The sequence below is a fragment of the Engraulis encrasicolus genome, chromosome 4 (assembly GCF_034702125.1).
Source record: "Engraulis encrasicolus isolate BLACKSEA-1 chromosome 4, IST_EnEncr_1.0, whole genome shotgun sequence".
Lineage (NCBI taxonomy): Eukaryota > Metazoa > Chordata > Actinopteri > Clupeiformes > Engraulidae > Engraulis > Engraulis encrasicolus.
In genome coordinates, this window is record NC_085860.1 from 42,343,150 (window position 1) to 42,362,866 (window position 19,717).

Here is a 19,717-nt window from a genome sequence, read left to right on the forward strand (position 1 = left end):
CGCCAAATTTTGTATGTTTCCAGGGTCCAAAAAAGGTGCTACGGACCGATGCAGAAAATAGCCTCACTCGCTGGCCGCACTGGCCTCTTGCTCACTCACTGAGTTGTCATAGTGATGATACTTTTATTTGTCATAAGACTGGCTTTGCAGAAATACACCTATAGATCGCATGGCAGCGAAATCTCATGTATAATTTATACATATTAAATACAGATGGATTTTGTCTTGGTCCGGATGACATTGCGTTTGGGTCCGCATCTGGACCTGGGTCCGCCAGTTGAGCACCCCTGCTCTAAACCTTCACTGCACTGATCTACTGCACGGATGCCGAGCTGTCCCAGACCTGGGCTAGACTCTAAAGGCATGCTGTGTCTTTGTGTATGTACAGTATGAGTGTCTACTCTACTAAATTCTGTGTTAATATCGGTACTTCAAATAAAAAAACACTACCTGTACCTGGCATCTGCAATTATGTTTAGCATATTTTCTGCACACTTCCACGATTGTGAGTTGCTTTGGATAGCGTCTGCCAAATGTAATGTAATGTAATGTATTGTTTATAGACAGTCCTCTAGTCTTTAGGGTATTTAAAGCCCAGTGAATTATAGGACTAGCAGCTAGCACTGAAAGTTGTGTTTTCCTGGGAAATCAGTAAACAGTAGGCCTACTGTACCGGGCAGGGATGGGTATTGGTAACAATCTCACGGTACGATACACATCCCGATACAGGGGTCACAATACAATATGTAGCCTATTGCGATACATGTGCATCCAGATGCATGTTTTTTTTTTTTTTTTTTTTAATTCTGTTTTTTTTTTTTTTTTAACCTTTTTAAGAATGTATAATGTATAATGAAATGTTACTTTTTAATTTTTTTCTGTAGAGCAACAGTTACACTGTACACCTTCACAAAGCTGTTGGCCTACTGCATAGCAAGGAGCAACTGTCAGATGGAGTTTCAGCAACTTGATTAACAATTTTTTTTGTTGCACACAAAATATTGCCACACTGAGCCTCCGTATCGATATGTGTGTCGTGCAGAGGTCCGCGATACTAGTATATCCTGATACCGATATTTTGAACACACCCCTAGTACCGGGACACCTAATTGCTGGCCACTATCCCAGGCCACATAGCTGCTGTCGCTGGACACCAGCACACTGTCCAGGGACACGAAGCGGCTGTACCGGGACTCCACGACCTTGTCCCGGGACAACCAGTCTGTGTTGGGCAGCCATGGCCTAGTGGTTAGAGAGTTGGTCTTTCAATCTAGGGGTTGCAGGTTCAAATCCCCATCCATGGCTGAAGTGCCCTTGAGCAAGGCACGTAACCCCGCATTGCTCCAGAGACGGTAACCAATACCCTGACAAATAACAAATGTAAGTCGCTTTGAATAAATGAAAGCGTCGGCTAAGTGCAGTGCAATGTAATGTAATGTGTCCTTTGACACCTAGTTGCTGTCTCGGGAACACAAGGACACTTTCCCTGATTACCCAGTTGCTGTTTTTGGATGACACACTGTCCCAGGACACCTAGTTGCTGTCCTGGCACACCAGTACTCTGTCCCGAGACAACCAGACACTGTTTCACAACTGCTGTGGTCTAGCGGTTAGAGAGTTGGTCTTTCAATCTAGGGGTTGCAGGTTTGAATCCCACTTGACCTCTCCTTACATCTACATCCATGGCTGAAGTGCCCATTGAGCAAGGCACCTAACCCCACATTGCTCCAGGGACTGTAACCAATACCCTGAAAAAATGACTGTACGTCGCTTTTTATAAATGAAAGTGTCAGCTAAGTGTAATGGAATGTAATAATGCTGTCCCGGGACACCTACCAGTAGTTGTTGTTGACCAGAACACTAGTACTGTCTCGGGACATCCAACTGCTGTCTCAGGATATTCAGCTGCTGTCTCAGGATATCCCAGGACACCTATTTACACCTATACCTTGTTGTCCCAGAACACCAGGACATTGTCCCCGGATACCTACTTTGTAGTTGCTGTACCGCGACAGTGTCAGTCAGTAGGCTTTATTGGTGTCAATTAGTACACTGTACTGGGACACCCACACATAGTTGCTGTCCCGGGACACCTATACACAAGGACACTATCCCGAGGCACATAGTGGCTCTCCTGGGACACCCAGTTGCTGTCTAGGAACACCAGTACACTGTCACAGGACGCATACTGTGAATAATTTCACATTATCACCTTAACAATTTCACTGTATTACCATATCAAATTGTCAAAAAAGAAAAGAAATCAAAAAAGAACACACACAGAAACAGAGGTAGCATTTAAAATCTGCGAGCAGATTTTATTGTTTAACGGCCGGAGGAGTTACTGCGTGGGAGCAGCAGCAAGTCCTGAAGTGTATACAAAAACAAGCCTATTTAACCGGTCCCAGCCCCACAGTCCATGACATTATCTAACAACTAAATACTAACGTCATCTTTCCTATCATGCATATGTAAGACTATATATGGGAGACAATCTCCTCTGTTCCGTAATGGCGTCATTCTGTTGATGTATAGCTTCCACGTAGCCTAAATATCCAAGGTCATAGTTCAGCGAAGTGGTAAAAACAGTCTGGGAGAGACTGGGAGAGATGTCTCTTCGTGGTACAGAGATGTCACATAACTCAATGAGCAAAGGAGAGAGAGAGAGAGAGAGAGAGAATAACAGAGAATAACACAGAAAGCTTATATTTTCAATAATACATGCAGATAATTTCTTAACACATACAGTTGTTGCTGTCCCAGGACACCCACCTGCTGCACCTAATTTCCCCGATACAGTGTCCTCGTGTCCCAGGACAGCAAGTTAGTTCAAATTATTGTTTAGAGCCCGGCAGTGATTTTAGTGCAGAGTTGTCAAAAGTAGAAACCCTTCCGCAGTTTCCTTCCAATGCAGATGCATGGACAGTCATGTCCATCTTGTAGCACAAGGGTTGTCGGTTTGACTCTTGAACTGACAGGTTGGTGTGGGGAGTAATTGATCAGTGCTTTCCCCCATCCTCATTTAGTGCAGAGGTGTTAAAGAGAAACCCTTCCGCAGTTTCCCTCTAATGCAGGTGAAGTCATGGACAGTCATGTCCATCTTGTAGCACAAGGGGGTTTGTTGGTTCGACTCCCGACCCGACAGGTTGGTGGGGGGGAGCAATTGACCAGTTCTCCTCCACAAATCATGGCTGAGGTACCTTGAACATGGTACCGTGACTGTGCCACCACACTGCTCCCTTAGGTCTCAATTGTGCTGCCCCCTTGCAAAGAGTGAGGCATAAACACTATTCCCTTGTGTGCTGATTAGCGCTGTGTCACAATGATAACTAGAGCTGGGAATATTTGACCGAACCTGTCGGGACTCTGCAGGTTTGACAGTATTTTTTTATTTTTATTTGAATGAGGCCCGGGTCAGGCTTGGACTTTGTGTTATTACTTATGCAGTACGGGAAGTTATTTTACTTCCTTGATTAGATAATTTACTTTAGCCTAGACTTCTTTCTTGTTCTTTCCTGTTCTGTAGTTATTAAGACCCGTTTCTGACTATGAGAGTTCAAGGCTTCTGCTTTCACTGAGTAACAGTAGGTCAGTTGCTGTAGTTCCAGTATAGCTGTCTTATGATCAGCTGTTTCTGAGGTGGTTGGATCAAATTTCGTGCAGGCTGTTTCACCTTTTTGTGTTTCTATCTCATTAACTGTGTGATACATACAACTATGCAATACCATGTACAAGTATTGTAATTACATCATGGATTTACTTCTGGCACCTCTGCAGTAGTGTTATCAACTCAAAATAGGGCCCAGTAACTCTGGGTAGTCTTTCGGGTCCCGTAACTATCTGTAGGAGCCTGTGCGGACCTAGCCAGGCCACACCCTCCTAGTGACTCAACACCTATCGGTGTTGCTTCTAGTCAGGCCAAGAGCAATGTAAATATAGTTTCTGATCTCCCCCAAAAAACGGGAACTCCACCCACTTTCTCTAACACCAGTCAACCAGTAACCTAGGGAGGCAGGTCAACCATGCCATTTGGGAAACGTTAATTGTAATGGTCTTGGTCAGACCAAGTCTCGAAGAGATTTGAAAGTCGATGATAATCAGGCTAGTGTGGACCCACAGTCCCCTACAGATAGTTATTTGGCCCGAAAGACTTGTTTTGGTTGGGTTATTGGTTGAGGCTTTATGACTCAGGAAAAGAAGACAGAACCCCATGAGACAAGTTTGTGGTTAGGGCCCAGTGAGTCAGGTTCGTAGTGTTTCGGGCCCAGGGTTTGGTTGGGTTCTTCCTTGGGACTCTATGACTCAGGCAAGAAGTCAGGACCCCACTGTAGAACATTGCCAGTGAAACATAAAAAAGTAAGTTGCCCTGCTGCCTTTTAAGTTTGTAAGCCTCAAATTGAGTTAACTTACAAACTTAAGGCAGCAGGGCAACTTGACTTTTTACATTCAACTATAACTTAATTTCTTAAGTTATCATGACTTATCGCTGATATCATTTTTTACAGTTAAGTTAGTGGTTAGGCTCCATTGAGTCAGGTTAGTGCAGTGATTCTCAAAGTGTGGTCCGGAGACCACCAGTGGTCCGCGACAGAGCTCAGGTGGTCCGCAAAGTGACTTCTACTTTTCAAGACAAGCAGAAGGCTATATTTGTAACATTATTACAAAGCCAAACATGTGATATTTTCACCACAATAAGACAGGCTTGTAAATGTGAATGAAAAGGAAGATATCTGCATCAAAATTAACAGTGTCGAAATAGCACCCGTCAACTGTCAATTCAGTTGACAGGTGGTCCCTGAACATTTTTGGGGGGACAAAGTGGTCCTCGGTCTGAAAAAGTTTGAGAATCACTGGGTTAGTGGTTAGGGCCCTGTCAGTCAGGTTAGTGAATAAGGCCCAGTGAGTCAATTGTGCTGCCACTTGAGGGAAAAATTATCCAGAAACACAACAAAGATATGGCTGTCCATTGGATCTTGTCACAACTCTCAACATCTCAACTCAAGCCCCACGATCTCATTTGGATATCAAAACACCCTAAGCCAAAGGAATGTTCTCTGGCTGCTTCCCACGTTGTTAAAGGTTTTCACTGCTATTGCAGTAATTAAAGCAGTAAGTCACTCGTGGAAATTGTGTCCCACCTTGCTCGCTCACTACTATATGGCCTACCTCGAAACCCACTGGGGCCCTTGGTTTGAAGCAATTGACTGAGTTCCTGTGGCAGCGAAGAAGAGGGAGGGGGGGGTTGTGTCTCATTTTAACCCTCTAGCTCTCATTCCAGCGGCACACGAAACATCCCACAAACTTCCCACTGGGGCATTTCTGGCATTCCAGAGTAGCGGGAAAGGGCCTGCATCCACCAATCCCGGCCCGGCTCCAGCCAGTGACGGTATGGCCTCGGCGGTTGGGTTTGTTTTTGTAATGCCGGGGCTTTATCCCTCGGAGGTGCTGCTTTACTCCAGTCAGCTGTACTGCTGAGGGCAATGGGAGCGGTGGCAGCTGCAGGGCTAGGGGGCTTAACGGGCGAGGACAGCAGCAGCGGCAGCAGACATGTAGCCTGTCTCCATAGCAGCATACCTGTGGGACTCACTATACAACTTCCTGTTCTAATTAAACACCTCACATCACACCCATACCAATACCAGCTGCTGTAGTTTTGCTTTTAAATAATGTTTTATTGGAAATAAGGCAGGATGAATATTCAATTTGTGACAACTCATAATTAAATAGGGGCCTATATTTGAAGAGCTCTTTTCCAAAATGAGATATATCCATTTTATAGAATGTTGGGAAATTGACATTTTTGTATTGGGCTCTCCATTGAATTGCATTGCAAAATTCATTTTATAGAGGTTTAAAAAGTATGTTCTGAAAACATTTGAATGGCAAGAATTCACATATAGATTATAGGACGTCTTAGCAGTCAATTCCAATATTAAAATGCAAAAAGTCAAAAATGGTGTATATAGCGTTTTGGAAAAGAGCTCTTCATTTACTGTTCTAAATTATTAGCAGTGGCCTATTTTCAGATAGATCATGCGACAAACAAATACAAAAAAATAGCTTACAAAATGTAGGCTATTTATAAACATTGCTTATAAAGCCATCAAGCATGACTTGCTTGACGCATCAAAATGGTGGAAACAAACCAATGCAGTGTTCCAGGAATGATTTGCTACTATTTTGGTGCTGTACTGCTAATTTAAGGTGGTGCCTAACCCTGTTTGTTAATACCATTCACTGGCTGCCTCCAATCCAATCTGCTTAGGCGACCTTCTAATAGGATCAGCCAAACATCTTAGGCAAAACTCTGACCTGCCGGATAATGGCCAGCGGAGGAGTGCAAATGCTCATTAGGAACTAGTCAACATTGAGACTCCATTATATGCTGTGCATTAGTCTGATGCAAGTGTTACAGTAGTTTTGGTGATGTTTTTTAATGATTAATCCCTGAATGTCTAATGCCTAATGACATTTATAATGTACATAATTAGGCGATCTGAAAATCAACAGGCCTTGTATCAAGATGTTGGATGAACGCAAAATTAAATCCACAACATTAAGAGAGTTCTTTTTAAAATGTTCACATATCAGGAATGTCAACTTTACATAATTTGCAGAATGGTTGCCCAGTGCCTAGGAAACATTCTCCCAGTGGGCCTAAATGTTCTAATGTTCCCGACTTGAGATGCCCTTTCTGCCAAGCATGTTTTGTGAGATGTGAGTAATATTATGATCCGCACAGCAGAGGGCGCCAACACGCTTGCATGCGCAGACAAGATGGACTGTGCTGGCGCATGACATGGTGTCCTATTTCACCAAGTCCTCATAAACACGCACAATATGTAGACATCTTCACAGCAACATTCCCAAAACTTTACCATTCTGTGTATGTTGCCGATATTACCGAATTATAGTCTACATTCTCTACATGATAGGGCCTACACTGGTGAACTGTAAGCCTTTTCAAGCCAATGCTTTATAATTCCCCTCATGATAAAACCAGACTGAACACATCAGTGAACAGATTATTATTCAGCTTCGTTGTTTATTGTTTATTTGTGTTTGCCTATCTCATGGATTCCTCAGTCGTTGTTGTTTTGCACTTTATTGTTTAATGCGTTATGTCGATCTCTGTCTCTACTCTCTATTCTACTATAGGCTACTGCCTGTTTAATCGGTCTGCTGCTAGTCAGAGTTGTTTGTGCTTTGTAACTTATTTAGCGTGCTCATAGGAGTAGCCCCACGGAAACGCGACACGTTGACCGGCTGTTTATCACAGATTGTCTACTGTGATAACGGGAATGAGACAGCGCAATAATTCCAGCGATGAAATGTAGGCTACGGTTGAAGGCGCACTCAATTCACAGATATTTTTTTTGTCTATCTATCGAGCTCTAGTCTATCTGTTCTAATGTAGGCCTATGAGAAGCAACTCGCTATTCGGGACATAAATAGCCTAATAGTTAGTTCTATCTTTTTTATATCAGGTTTCAGAGATTCACTATGGTGCCATGTCAACACTGGTTGTGCCAACACTGGCTCTACAGATGAATGAATGTTTCGGCTCACTCCGCTCCGACTATTTGAATGAAACTCCACATCGGGTCTTACATTTGTCTCTGGTGATGTGTATGTCACTGGCAAAGTATGCGCGCACCTAAAATGTGGAGCTGGGCAACACTTCCGAGTGGAAAAGGTAAACTAAACGCATAGGTGTGGAGACTAGGCGTCTATAGGGTAGAGATTCATCATCTACAGTAGGTCTGTATGTCAGTAGAGTAGGCCTAATACTCCCGTAGCCTAGGTCTAGTTGCACTGCGACAAATAGGCCTATACCTTCTGAACTGTCCAAATTAGGCTATCCATGGACCTTTTCCAAAATACCCATACCACATAGGCTACTATCAAATAGGCTAGTCTCTGTGTTCTTGACATGATGTTGCAGAAGCATAGGCCTAGTGCTTCAGTGGACTAGGTTTGGTTTACATGGTTATTTTGCACATATTTCTGGAGTGTGGCCAGCATCGAAACGATGCTTGTATTATAAATTTTGTATTTTTAATCTCCAGAACCAGTCACCAGGTTTTCACATAAACAGACAGAGATCAGAACACCATAGTACACTGTAAAAAAAATCTGTTGTTATGGTAAATTATATATATATAAAAACAATTCAACATTTCACAGTAAAACATTGTCAGCTGTGGAATGGATGCCAAAACTTTATTTTAAATGCACATATAACAAACTTTAATATCCATGTCAATTGTGTAATAAATAAAATAAAATGTAAAAAGCAGCAATGTCCCACTCTACCAGCGGTCAGGAAGTTCATTCTGAACTTGTCCAGAACTGTTTAAAGCAAAATAATTTCTTCTTTGAGGAGAAAAATATTTCCAAAATTTCTGCTTAATTTTGTTAAAGACACCCTAGATTTTGAAAATAACATAAAAGTTTGACATGAGATGTAATGGCATTTCCCTACAATGGCAGAGAACCTGACATTTTAAAAATCGTCCCACTTTACCAATGTTCACCCTATAGGCTATATAGGCCTATTGTTACATAGTTACTAGTTATACACTGTATATATAGGCCTATAGGCTACTAGCCTATATACTAGGCCTACACTGTATTTTTATGGTAAAATAGAAGCAGCAGTAGATGACAAAAATATTCAGTTTTTCCCCTCATATATGGCAAAAAAGTTTTTTTTTTTTTTAAACACTGTGCTTTTTACGGTAGGCTACTGTATTGTTATTAAAAAGCTTTTACATTTAAAAAAAAAAAAGTTTGACCTGAAAATGCACATAGAAAAGCGTTATTATTATAAGGCAAAACTTTTACTGAACAGTAACAAAATACAGTAAAATATTGAATCAATCCATACAAAGGCTGTTGAAACAGAAAAATAAAAAGAGAATATTGAAACAGGTTTAAACAAATTAACAATGTGTGTCAGACATTGAACATAAAGACCAGAGGTCTACACCCATGTACTGTGTGTGTGTGTTTGACACACACACACACACAAGTACCCCCTGAGCCATGTGAAAGAAAACCTTGTGGAAGCCACAGCTGAAACGTTGTGCTATTACAACGGACAGTGACTAAACCACCCTCAGAAGACGACCATCGCAGGGAGCATCTGTAGTGTTATCACCATCTACCGGAGGTCAAAGCCTGTGATGAGGACCATCAACTTCCTCCTAACATCCAAAGAAACACCAGGCTTCTCATCACTGCACAGGACTGGCAGCTGCCAGTGGATTTGGGCAACCAACTTAAGTATCCCCAGCATGTTGCTCAGACCTGACATTGTGCTGGTGTCAGAGGCAACGAAACGAAGATCGTCATCATGCTGAAGCTCACTGACTGTGCCATGGGAATAACACATGGAAGAGGCCTTTGAGTGCAAGAGATGAAAGTAACCTAAGGTATGAAACCATGACAGCCTGGTTAGCGACTCCCACAATCAAGAAGGCTATAATAGCTGTGCTTGCCTGTGGAGGTGGGGTGCAGGTAGCCTCGCGCACCATCCTACTTACTTCTGCCAGCCTATGGGATGGTCAGGACCAGGCTAGGGTGCAGGGGCTTTGTGGGGCATTCTCTATAGGCTACACAAATGACACATCTAACAAATGACACAAAATGTAAGTCTCTGCGAACACACATTCTGACACTGTACTTTAGAGTGCAGTCCCCTGTTCTACACCCGTGAAGTGGAGCGTTTCTTGACTTTATAGTAGCCCTAGGCCTACTTACCGTAGGCCTATTTAATAAAAACCCTATTTAATAATAAACGGTTTTACAACATACGGCCATTGACTGTTGCAATTTGGCCGTTTTAGCCGAATTTTTTGGACATCTTGTCGTGTTACTCTACCCGTATTTATCCAAACTTATGATGCATGGTGTGTTTAAGGGGTTTAAAATAGCATGTTTGACTGAATATGTACTAAAGGCGCACGGCACTTGGCAAGATCACTCGGTATGGCAAGCAACTATAAATAGCATCTTCAAACGACAGAGCCACGATCCACTCCGTCTTTTCCTGCTCGCTTACTCACATAGCATTATGTGTGTTTGTGTGTGAGAGGAGCCGAGTCTTGTTTACAGCGGTGGTTCCACGGAGCGAGAGACCGACATAGGAGGCTGAAGCAGGCTGGACGGATCACAGCGGCTCGGAACTACAGAGACCCAGTCTAGGAAATCTAGCCAGTCAAAAAGTTTCAATATTTGGAACGCAAAATCCCGTTTTAGACACAATTAAGCGCCGGAGCTTGAGGTGCTGCAGCTTTTGCGCGTTACGAGGAGTATTCCCTCAGCAAAACACATCGACCGTGAGAGCGAGTGAAGACAGACACGGAGAGGGAGGAGGGATGGACGGGGGGTGCAGTTGGTGAAACCATTTTTGTCCTGGCGGATATTTTGGATCGAGCCCTGCTGTCGGAGAGGCGCATTGGAACGGGGGCTGCGTTTTCATTCATATCCCCGCCATCTCCATCGGCTGGTACTGACCTTACGATTTCCTTCTGAAGGCCTCGGGAGCCTGGATCTTTACATTGAGAGGAATTGGAAAACACACATCCCACGGCCAGTCCTTCATCGCGCAGAGCTGAAATTGTGTTAGCCGCTCAGCTAGTGTTCGTGTCTCTTCTGCTTTTTTCAAGACATGGAGGCTGAAGATGCGGATTACTATCATTCAAGTGAATTTCATGGCTCGGTGTTTTTAACGGCCCTGAACAAATCCTTGTTTTGTTGGCAAGAATAACGAAATGCTTTGGATAATTTGTGGAAATTCAGTTTAGAAAAGAAAATCTTTGTTTTTGTGACAGACCTCGTTTTCCCCCCACTGCTTTGGGGACGCATTTGACCAAGAGTGACTGCCTTTTACACATCTAACACTGTGAGATTATTACTTTGAAGACTTTGGACAAGTAATACTTCCTACACATTTTGTGGGGACAACCTATTTTAAAACAACCTTTACTATTACTTGGAAGGATATTATTTCATCAGGAATGAAATCTGGAACAGAACGGGATAAATTGACCTTATTTTTGGGTCTCGTACTATCTGTTTCTACGATCTGCATGTGGTCCGCCAGTGGAGAAAGTAAGTCAATTTGTTCATTCAGTATTGCACTTATTTTAAGTGTATATCTCTGATATTGTTGTCTAGGCCATCAGCACAAATCAACCAAAGGTCTGGAACGTTATCAAATAGGCTACCTTTAAGTCATTCAACGCACGTGCATAACCTACCCAAATACAAAATTAGGCTACCCCAAAACACGGAGTTGGATAGGTAAATGAAAAAGTGTGAATTCATCTTTGAATGTCTTTAAGCTATCCATGCAATACCAATGGTGTTTTAATCCACGTCTGTTATTGACTGTCACTTGGCTTATATGCTGTGTATCTGTAGCCTATGCCTCGGTTTACCTGGGTAAATAGAACTGGCTCGTAATATCCCGCAGTAGGCCTATTCGTTCTTCCATTTCGAGATTAAATTCAAATAGCAATGTTCAGTTTATTCAGACGCGCATTCTGTGGACACGACTAGGCTATCATGACGCTTAGGCTACTGACTCTTGATGCTGTAACATTGATGACGTGTAGGCTACGTCTATAGTGGAAAATAGGCTCAGTTGATCAATCATGTTTAGAAAACTGTGTTATTGAATGTGGTTGCACATATTTCTCCAATAAGTGATGCTGTGTATCGCTGAATTCATGCGCATTTGGCACCACTCAAGCCAGCCGAAAGCCAAAGGCAGGTCGCAGGCCCTCCAAGCCACACGACCACATTCTCATGAAAAGAAGATTCTGTAACTAGATAGCGCTATTTCATTACGAATATTGTAGCGGATATACATAGCAGTACTAAATATCGTCGCATGTAGTTTTGGTGACACATAGTTGAAGGAAACGTTAAATTACCACTGAAATCACCGTAATACCGCAGATGGAGCGTGGCGTCAAAGCTGTGCATTTAGTGGCGACTGGGTCTGGAGGGAGTTGCTCTGCGAAGAGGCGATGCTACGCTAAGTAAACCATGTGGCCATACCCTTGTCCTGGACAATGATTTGGTAACACTGAAACAATTTCATCACATAGTCCACAGAGTCGTCGTTAAAGCTAACCAGAAATAGAGCGCCCAACTCGCCACCTTCAATAGCCAGCCAGCCACGGCTGCATGAAACCCCTCTGTCTGTACAGACCCCTGTGTGTGAAGTACTAGTCTGCGTGGCTGCGTGCGTATTACAGATCACACATTCTTCTAAATAGTTGCTTAATCAGAGCGTGGCGCCAACTCACTTAAATTGTTTCAGGAAATGAACACTGGAAAATTGCAGTGTCTTAAATTGAGCAAAACGTGGAAACTACCAACAAAACGTTGATATTTTATACAAAGACATGTTTGGTTGAAGTAAAGTGCTGTGTTTTTTTTTCTCTACACAGATACCCTTAGCAAAAAGAAGTTTATTCAAGTTTACTATGAGTATACTTATTTTATACTGAAATCGAGTAAGTATACTTGAAGGTTACTTTTTCTAAACTATATTTTATATACTTGTGAAAAGTATACTAAAGTATACTTGGCTTATACTTAAAAGTATAAACTGAAGTCTTAGATGAAGTAGAACCAAAGTATACTAGACTTACACTTATATTTTTATACTAAAACTTATACTTAAGAATACTTTTTACATTAGTCTGAAAGAAATCCTAATACTTCAAGTGCATAACAAGTACCTAGCCTACAAGTCATTGACTTGTGTTTAACATTTAATTTATTTATTAATATAGGCTAATACTGGAGTTTAACACTTTTAAGTACAAAGTAAGGGTGCTCAATTCATCTACCAAGAATTTCTCCTTTTTAAACTCTCTGACATGTCACCCTAATGTGTGCATTGCAAAATGTTGAGCAAAACTTTGCTCTCACACACTTCACTTTACTGGTGCAATGTGCCATTAATGAAGATCAGGCTGGACCACTTGAGCCATGAAACTTCCCACACTAAAATGACAGGTGTCTCAGTTATTTTGTGTAACCCCTCCATGTGATGATTTTCTACAAAAAAAAAAGAAAAGAAAAGAAAATTCTCTGGCAGGGGTCAAGAGCGGAAGTGACATATTTATGTTGCATTTTTCATGCGAAAATGTGCCCTGACCAAAACAATCCCTATCCCCAACGTCAGTAAAGAAATGTTTTTATTATTATAATTATTATTATTTTAAAATGTGCCCAAATAAAATAAATCTTAAACCTAACCGTCAGTAACTTCCGGTATCCACGACCCAACCGCGTTTGCAGTTCTGCCCATGGTCCCGCCCCATATCTGGCAGCCAATGGGGGCGGCCCAATTTCAAATTAGGGCTCACCGCGCGTGTCGTTCGCAAAAAAATAACTGCCACTGCTGAAGAGAAGCAAAGAAGACCACCGAGCTGGAGAAGAGCTAAAAAACGCAATTTATAGATTACAATGGCATTTGCCAATTATTATATCAAGGACAAGACTGTGGAAGATGGGAAGATTTCATGAATAAGTCCTGACGACCGGCAATTATGTCCAACAACAGTAAATCACTCAGTGCCCTGGTCTGGAAGAAGACGAATTGATGGAGATAAAGGGGGAGATTAACGACAGGAAAAAGTCAAACGGCCCAGCCTTTTTTCCTGGAAAGGTTTTGATGACTGCTGGTAAGTTGTGAATTGCATTGATTCTCAGTTAGCTCAATAGCATTGTTCCCAAAGTGGGGTCTGGACACAGACCTGTATAAAGCCAGCCTACCTAGCTAAGTGACAGTTGACCATGCAGCAAGACAGCTGTTTAACCACTCACTCACAACGCAGTGACAACAATGTCAACGAAAATTGCGTTTTGGCTCTAGTGCCAGATATAATGTAAGTGCCAAGAGATAATTCTACACTTGCAAGAAGTGGTCCAATATAAGTTTGTGGCTGTCTAGTTGTGCTTAGCTCTATATGCTAACCGTTAGCTTACCCGGCTAGCTTAAACAGACTGATCCAATGGTAAAAGTTATTGATGCATTTTGTTCCGTTCGTGTTAAGCATTAGGCCTGCATACAGTTACAGCCACAGTCTCTTTAGATTAACCACAAACTATGTTTAAAGCCGCTCGGATGCTCGTCGTGTTTTCTGAATATTGTATCTCGCCTCGAATGCAAAATGTTCAGAAAAACATGGCGGAGGTCCGTGTAGCTACCAACATATTTTTGTTGTTGTTGACAATCTAAAAAGTCTGACTCATCGTGGCACCTGTCCCTGCCTAATTAGCTCCACTTCCAGTCACGGTCCAGTCAGCAGAAATGACCAGTCCAATGTGTTAAAGTGGTCTCAAAACAGAATAATAACACAAAGCTTTTGTTGTCTTGTTTTCATCCCCTTTACAGAGCTTCTAGGAGTAGTAGTGACAAGGCCCCAACACCTCCATCAACCTGGTCAACACACCACCTGGAGATTGCCTACCTTCTGCACAGAGCTCTCAAGTGTTATCTGAGCCTGATGATATGGTAAATACATAATCATATATTAATAGTGTTGTGTTTATTAATGTGGGCAAATGTTTACTACAGTGTTTCTCTACACCTTTTGATTTTACACATCAGTTAGAATGGATGTAGTATTCATAATATATTTGGGGACGTCATCATACCATTTCCTAACCTATCATGTTATGGAGGTAGTTCATAGACTATAGGCCAACACTGCACTGAATTTACAAAAAAAGATACATTTTTTACATTGATATATATATATATATACACACACACACACACACACAATTATTATTATTTTTTAAAACAACTAAAGTAATGCTTCTTATTTTATTTATTATATATATATTTATATTTATTTTATTTAATTATGATGGTGAACGGTCAATGTTTTTCAGTTGTAAATTATAGAGGAATTAGCACTTGATGTCACTCATTAGCAACATGCTGCCCATTGTTTTTAAATTGTAGACCTATGATAAGCCATCGCCCCTACAATTGCGTGTTTATTGTGGACCATGAATAAGAATAACATTTAGGTAATGTTTTTGTTCTGTATGTGTGTTTGCACTCACAGCTCATGCCCAGGCGAAATTCCCTGACCACCATGCAAGATGTGAGACGAATAATAAGACAGAAGTACAACAACACCAAGCAAGTAAACGAAAAGAAGTCCTAAATGTCAACATATTATGTAAAAATAAATATGAAATAAATGAATCAAACTTATTTTCAACACTGTGTCTTCTGATTTTGTAAATACATCACACTCAGTACACTGTACATTTATTAGCCTATGAATAAACTTTAAAAAATACTAAGGAGTCTATTTCAAGTATATAAACCATAATCTACAATATATGATGAATAAACATAAAGTATACTTGTAGTAAACTAGTAAAATAACCAAAGTTCATATAAAGTACACTTGAGGAATACTACAATAAACTAGAAACATGAACTGGAAGTATATAACCAGTACAGTGGCAGTATATAAATAAGTACACTTGTAGTATACTTCAAGTATTCAAGAGGGATACACCAAGCATTGATGAATGTACTTGAAAGTGTACTTTTTGTAAACTTGAAATGAACTTATAAGTATACTTTTATAAACTTAAAATGTTCCAATTTAGTATAAAGTAGTATTAAATTAGTATACTTTCTAGTATACTGAAAGTACATGGTCTCAAGTATACTTGGTATACTTATACTTGTACTTAAGTATACTTAACAAAATATACTTTAAGTTTACTTCTTTTTGCTAAGGGTTGCCTTCATTTGATGTAGGTTTGACCCGTTGCCTAATGTAACACAGAATAATCAAAGATATATCCGTAACTCAACACTCTCTGGCGCAAGTGAGCCTATAACTAACCATAGACTATGCGGGATAGGCTACAATATGATGGAAAGCACCACTATTGAACGACCAATTCCTTGTAGGCCTAGTTTAAACTTATACAAGAGCAAACAACAGCATGGAATATTTTGAAGGATAGGTGGCCGTTAAACGTTAAAAGTGTGGCATGTTTTTGTTTTAGTTGGTGTGTGACGGTTGCTTAAGTGCCAGTTAATTTTAAGACCGTTGGAGAGACCTGGGTTCCGTTGAGGAGAGGCCTTTGTTTGCTTGGCTGACTGTGCAGCGATGACTAAGTAGTAGCTGGACACACATAGTCATGTTGCAAACATCTAACTGAAGAGTGGATTGATGAGATGGATTAGCCTGTCTTTCCCTGATAGGCCTACTGTATGCCTGTCATATCAATATGAATGTGCGTTTTTGGTTGGCTCTACACTTGAACAATAATAGGAGAACTACTTCTTTTTCCTTTCCTCCTTCTAATCCACCATCCTACAACCTTTTAAAGATGCTGTTTCTGTTGTGTAGGCCAACTCAGGTTGAATAGGTAGCTGTTGCCTTGCCTCTTTGTCTTGGCCCTGATTTAATTGATTGTGAATGACAGTGAGCGTGTTTGCCTGTGGGGGCCATTGATGTGTTGGTTGTCTGAGCGGGATGTTTTTGTTTGGAGAGGCTGAGGGGGAGGACCGTGCCGCTGTGAGGTGATCCTCACCCAGGCTGAGAGCCGTATTAGCATGCCAAAGGGACAGGGAGAGACTCCATTGAAGCCCATTGACTAGCGCGACCAGCGCCATTGACTAGCGCGGCCAGTCCCATGCCTTCTGACCAGTGGTGGGAGCCCAGAGAAGTGACCTTTCCTCAGCACCCCACTGGGCTGTGGATCCCAGCCCCAGCCCCAGCCCCAACACCAACCTCCTCCTCATCCCTAGTCCCAGTCGCAGCCCCAGCATCATCCTCACTCCCAGCACCAACCTCAGTCAGCTCCAACTCCAGCCACAGCCACAGCCACAGCCTCAGCCCACCTCAACCTCATCCATAGCTACAGCCCCAGCCCACCTCAACCCCATCCATAGCCACAGCCCCAGCTCTAGCCACCAGTCCCACTCCCGTACCCCTTCCCAACACTACCCTCAGCTCCTGCCTCACTCCCATATCCAGCCCCACTTCCAGCAACAACCCCAACCCCAACCTCAGCTCCAGCTCCAGACTCATCCTCACACAGTGGGCTCAGCCCCAGCCTCAGCTCTAATCACAGCCCCAGCCCCAGCCCTAGCCCCAAGTACTGGGCAAAGTGCTGCCTTTCCTTTATCCATTGGATGAAAAGAGATCTTCTGAATAACAGAGTGAAAAAATAATATTCTGCTGACATCAAACTTCATATTCTCCCTTCTGATATTTGACGTTTCATTTATTGAACTGATTGTTTCAGAGGATGTGCATTTCTGATTTCAACATACTGTATCACAGACACTGTGATGTTTTGTAAACATTTTAACAAACACAAATGCCTTAAACATTTCTCACAGATATACAGCCACACTTCTGTACAACTTGGCTTTATAACTTCTGTATAACGTCTCTATAACTACATGGATCATTCAAATTTAAATAGAGGCCCAAACTGATGGCATATCAAGACACTGTTTGGTTGTCATACATGAAAAGACTCCAAATTGTGACATTGTACATTTACATGAACAGGAGGTCACGTTATTGAAGGCTACTGTGTTGGCATCTCTGTTGACCAACTAAGGTCACATGATCGCAGTGTGCGCATGTGTGACAGCTCGATGTCATATTAAAGTCATAATAAATCACAGAGAGCTGAGACAAGAGTACGTTTCTTTAATCAGGCCGCAGCTATGTTGTGAGCAAGATTAATGAACAAAAATGCATTTGTATACTTTTAAGTGTTGGTTTTCGGTAGTTAGTAATAATAAACTAGACCAGTTATTGGCTTTAATGGTACAAATATTTTCATGTGATTCCACCAATGTAGCATTGCATTTTACATTACATCACGTTACATTCACTTTACCCAGCTTTTATCCAAAGCGACTTCATTTTTTACAGGGTATTGGTTACAGCGCCTGGAGCATTGAGGGGTTTGGTGCCTTGCTCAAGGGCACGTCAGCCATGGATGTAGTAGTGACTAGAATGGGCGGGATTCGAACCTGCAACCATCTGATCGGAAGACTACCTTCCTACCCATTTAGGCAACGGCTGCCCCTCAGGCAGTATTAAAGCATTGCTCTGAGTCTTAGCTGTGATTTGTTTCAGATTTGGCTGCGTTTTTTGTTGTTGGTTGGAAATGTACTGCGCAGAGTTGATTTGGGATTTGGAAAATGGTTCAAATTGATGCATGAATTAGAGCGTATTGGAAATGTGAAAGAGCGGCGGGCGGCCCTGGGGTGCGCGCTGTGCCAGACGGTCCCTCCTGCTCTTTGGGCTTTTATGCTCCCTCTTTACCCTGTTCACTTTCATAATCTGGTCAAGCTAATAAAATGTAATTAAAACTCCTTTCATGCTCACCACAGTAAAGTTTCCATGCTGTTGCTTCCAAGCATACAGCAAACAAGACGCCACGGTTCATTGAGAGAGAGGAAGGGAGAGAGAGAGAGAGAGAGAGAGAGAGAGAGAGAGAGAGAGAGAGAGAGAGAGAGACGGAGAGAGAGAGACGGAGAGACAGAGGGCGAGAGAGAGACAGAGAGAGAGAGAGAGAGAGAGAGAGAGAGATAGAGAGAGAGGGAGAGAGAGGGAAAGACGGAGAGAGAGTGAGAGTCGCGAAACTCTGAGGTTTGAAAATAGAACATATAAAAATACACTGGCTGAGCGGAAACAGGCAGGGTTTTGTTGATTGGAAGAGTGGAGAGTTTGTGCAGGTTTGTGTGTTTGTGTGTGTGTGTTTGTGAGAGAGCGAGTTTGTGTAGGGTTGTGTGTGTGTGTGTGTGTGAGAGAGAGAGAGTTTGTGCAGGGTTTTATTAGACCTTAGCTGTTCGCACGGGCGGTGGGCTGGACAGGACAGGACAGGACACACACACACACTCACACACACACACACACACACACACACACACACACACACACACACACACACACACACACACACACACACACACACACGGTGGGCTCCGTTAGGCTGACCTGAGGGGCCCCCCACACACACACACACACACACACACACACACACACACACACACGCACACACACACACTGCTGGACTGGACAGCGTGTGTGCTGCCTCCGCCTGTAAATTCCTACACACACACAACACATTAACACTGCCTCTCTGGGACTCTGAGAATGCACACACACACACACACACACACACACACACACACACACACACACACACACACACACACACACACACACACACACACACACACACACACACACACACACCTGTGGGACTGTGAGAATGCCAGCCAGAGCGTCTCCAGTCAATATCAATAGAAGAGCAGCTGAGGCCAAGGAGCTCTGAACACACATCCAGTCATACTGACACACACAAGCATACTGTGTACTACACACACACACGGCAGAAAACACAGACACACACACACACACACACACACACACACACACACACACACACACACACACACACACGGTAGGCATGGATGTTTACATGATATGGTGCACACACACACACACACACACACACACACACACACACACACACACACACACACACACACACACACGGTAGGCATGGATGTTTACATGATATGGTGCACACACACACACACACACACACACACACACACACACACACACAGACACACACACACACACACACTTGTTAAGCATGGAAGTTTACG

General features: G+C 42.5%; 1 protein-coding gene and 1 long non-coding RNA gene across 3 annotated transcripts in view; both read left to right on the forward strand.

The window, feature by feature from the left end:
* The first annotated feature begins 10,090 nt into the window (after positions 1–10,090).
* Positions 10,091–19,717, forward strand: part of igf1ra (insulin-like growth factor 1a receptor) — a 170,120-nt gene continuing 160,493 nt past the window's right edge. For both annotated transcript variants that reach the window (XM_063197472.1, XM_063197471.1), the window contains exon 1: positions 10,091–11,118. In XM_063197472.1, coding sequence (XP_063053542.1) covers positions 11,025–11,118 — 94 coding nt within the window. In that variant the 5' untranslated portion in view covers positions 10,091–11,024. The remainder of the gene's footprint in view (positions 11,119–19,717) is intronic.
* On the forward strand, positions 13,436–15,235 carry LOC134446905 (uncharacterized). The gene is made up of 3 exons (XR_010034525.1): positions 13,436–13,712; positions 14,426–14,545; positions 15,108–15,235. It is a non-coding gene; the product is annotated as an uncharacterized LOC134446905 (long non-coding RNA).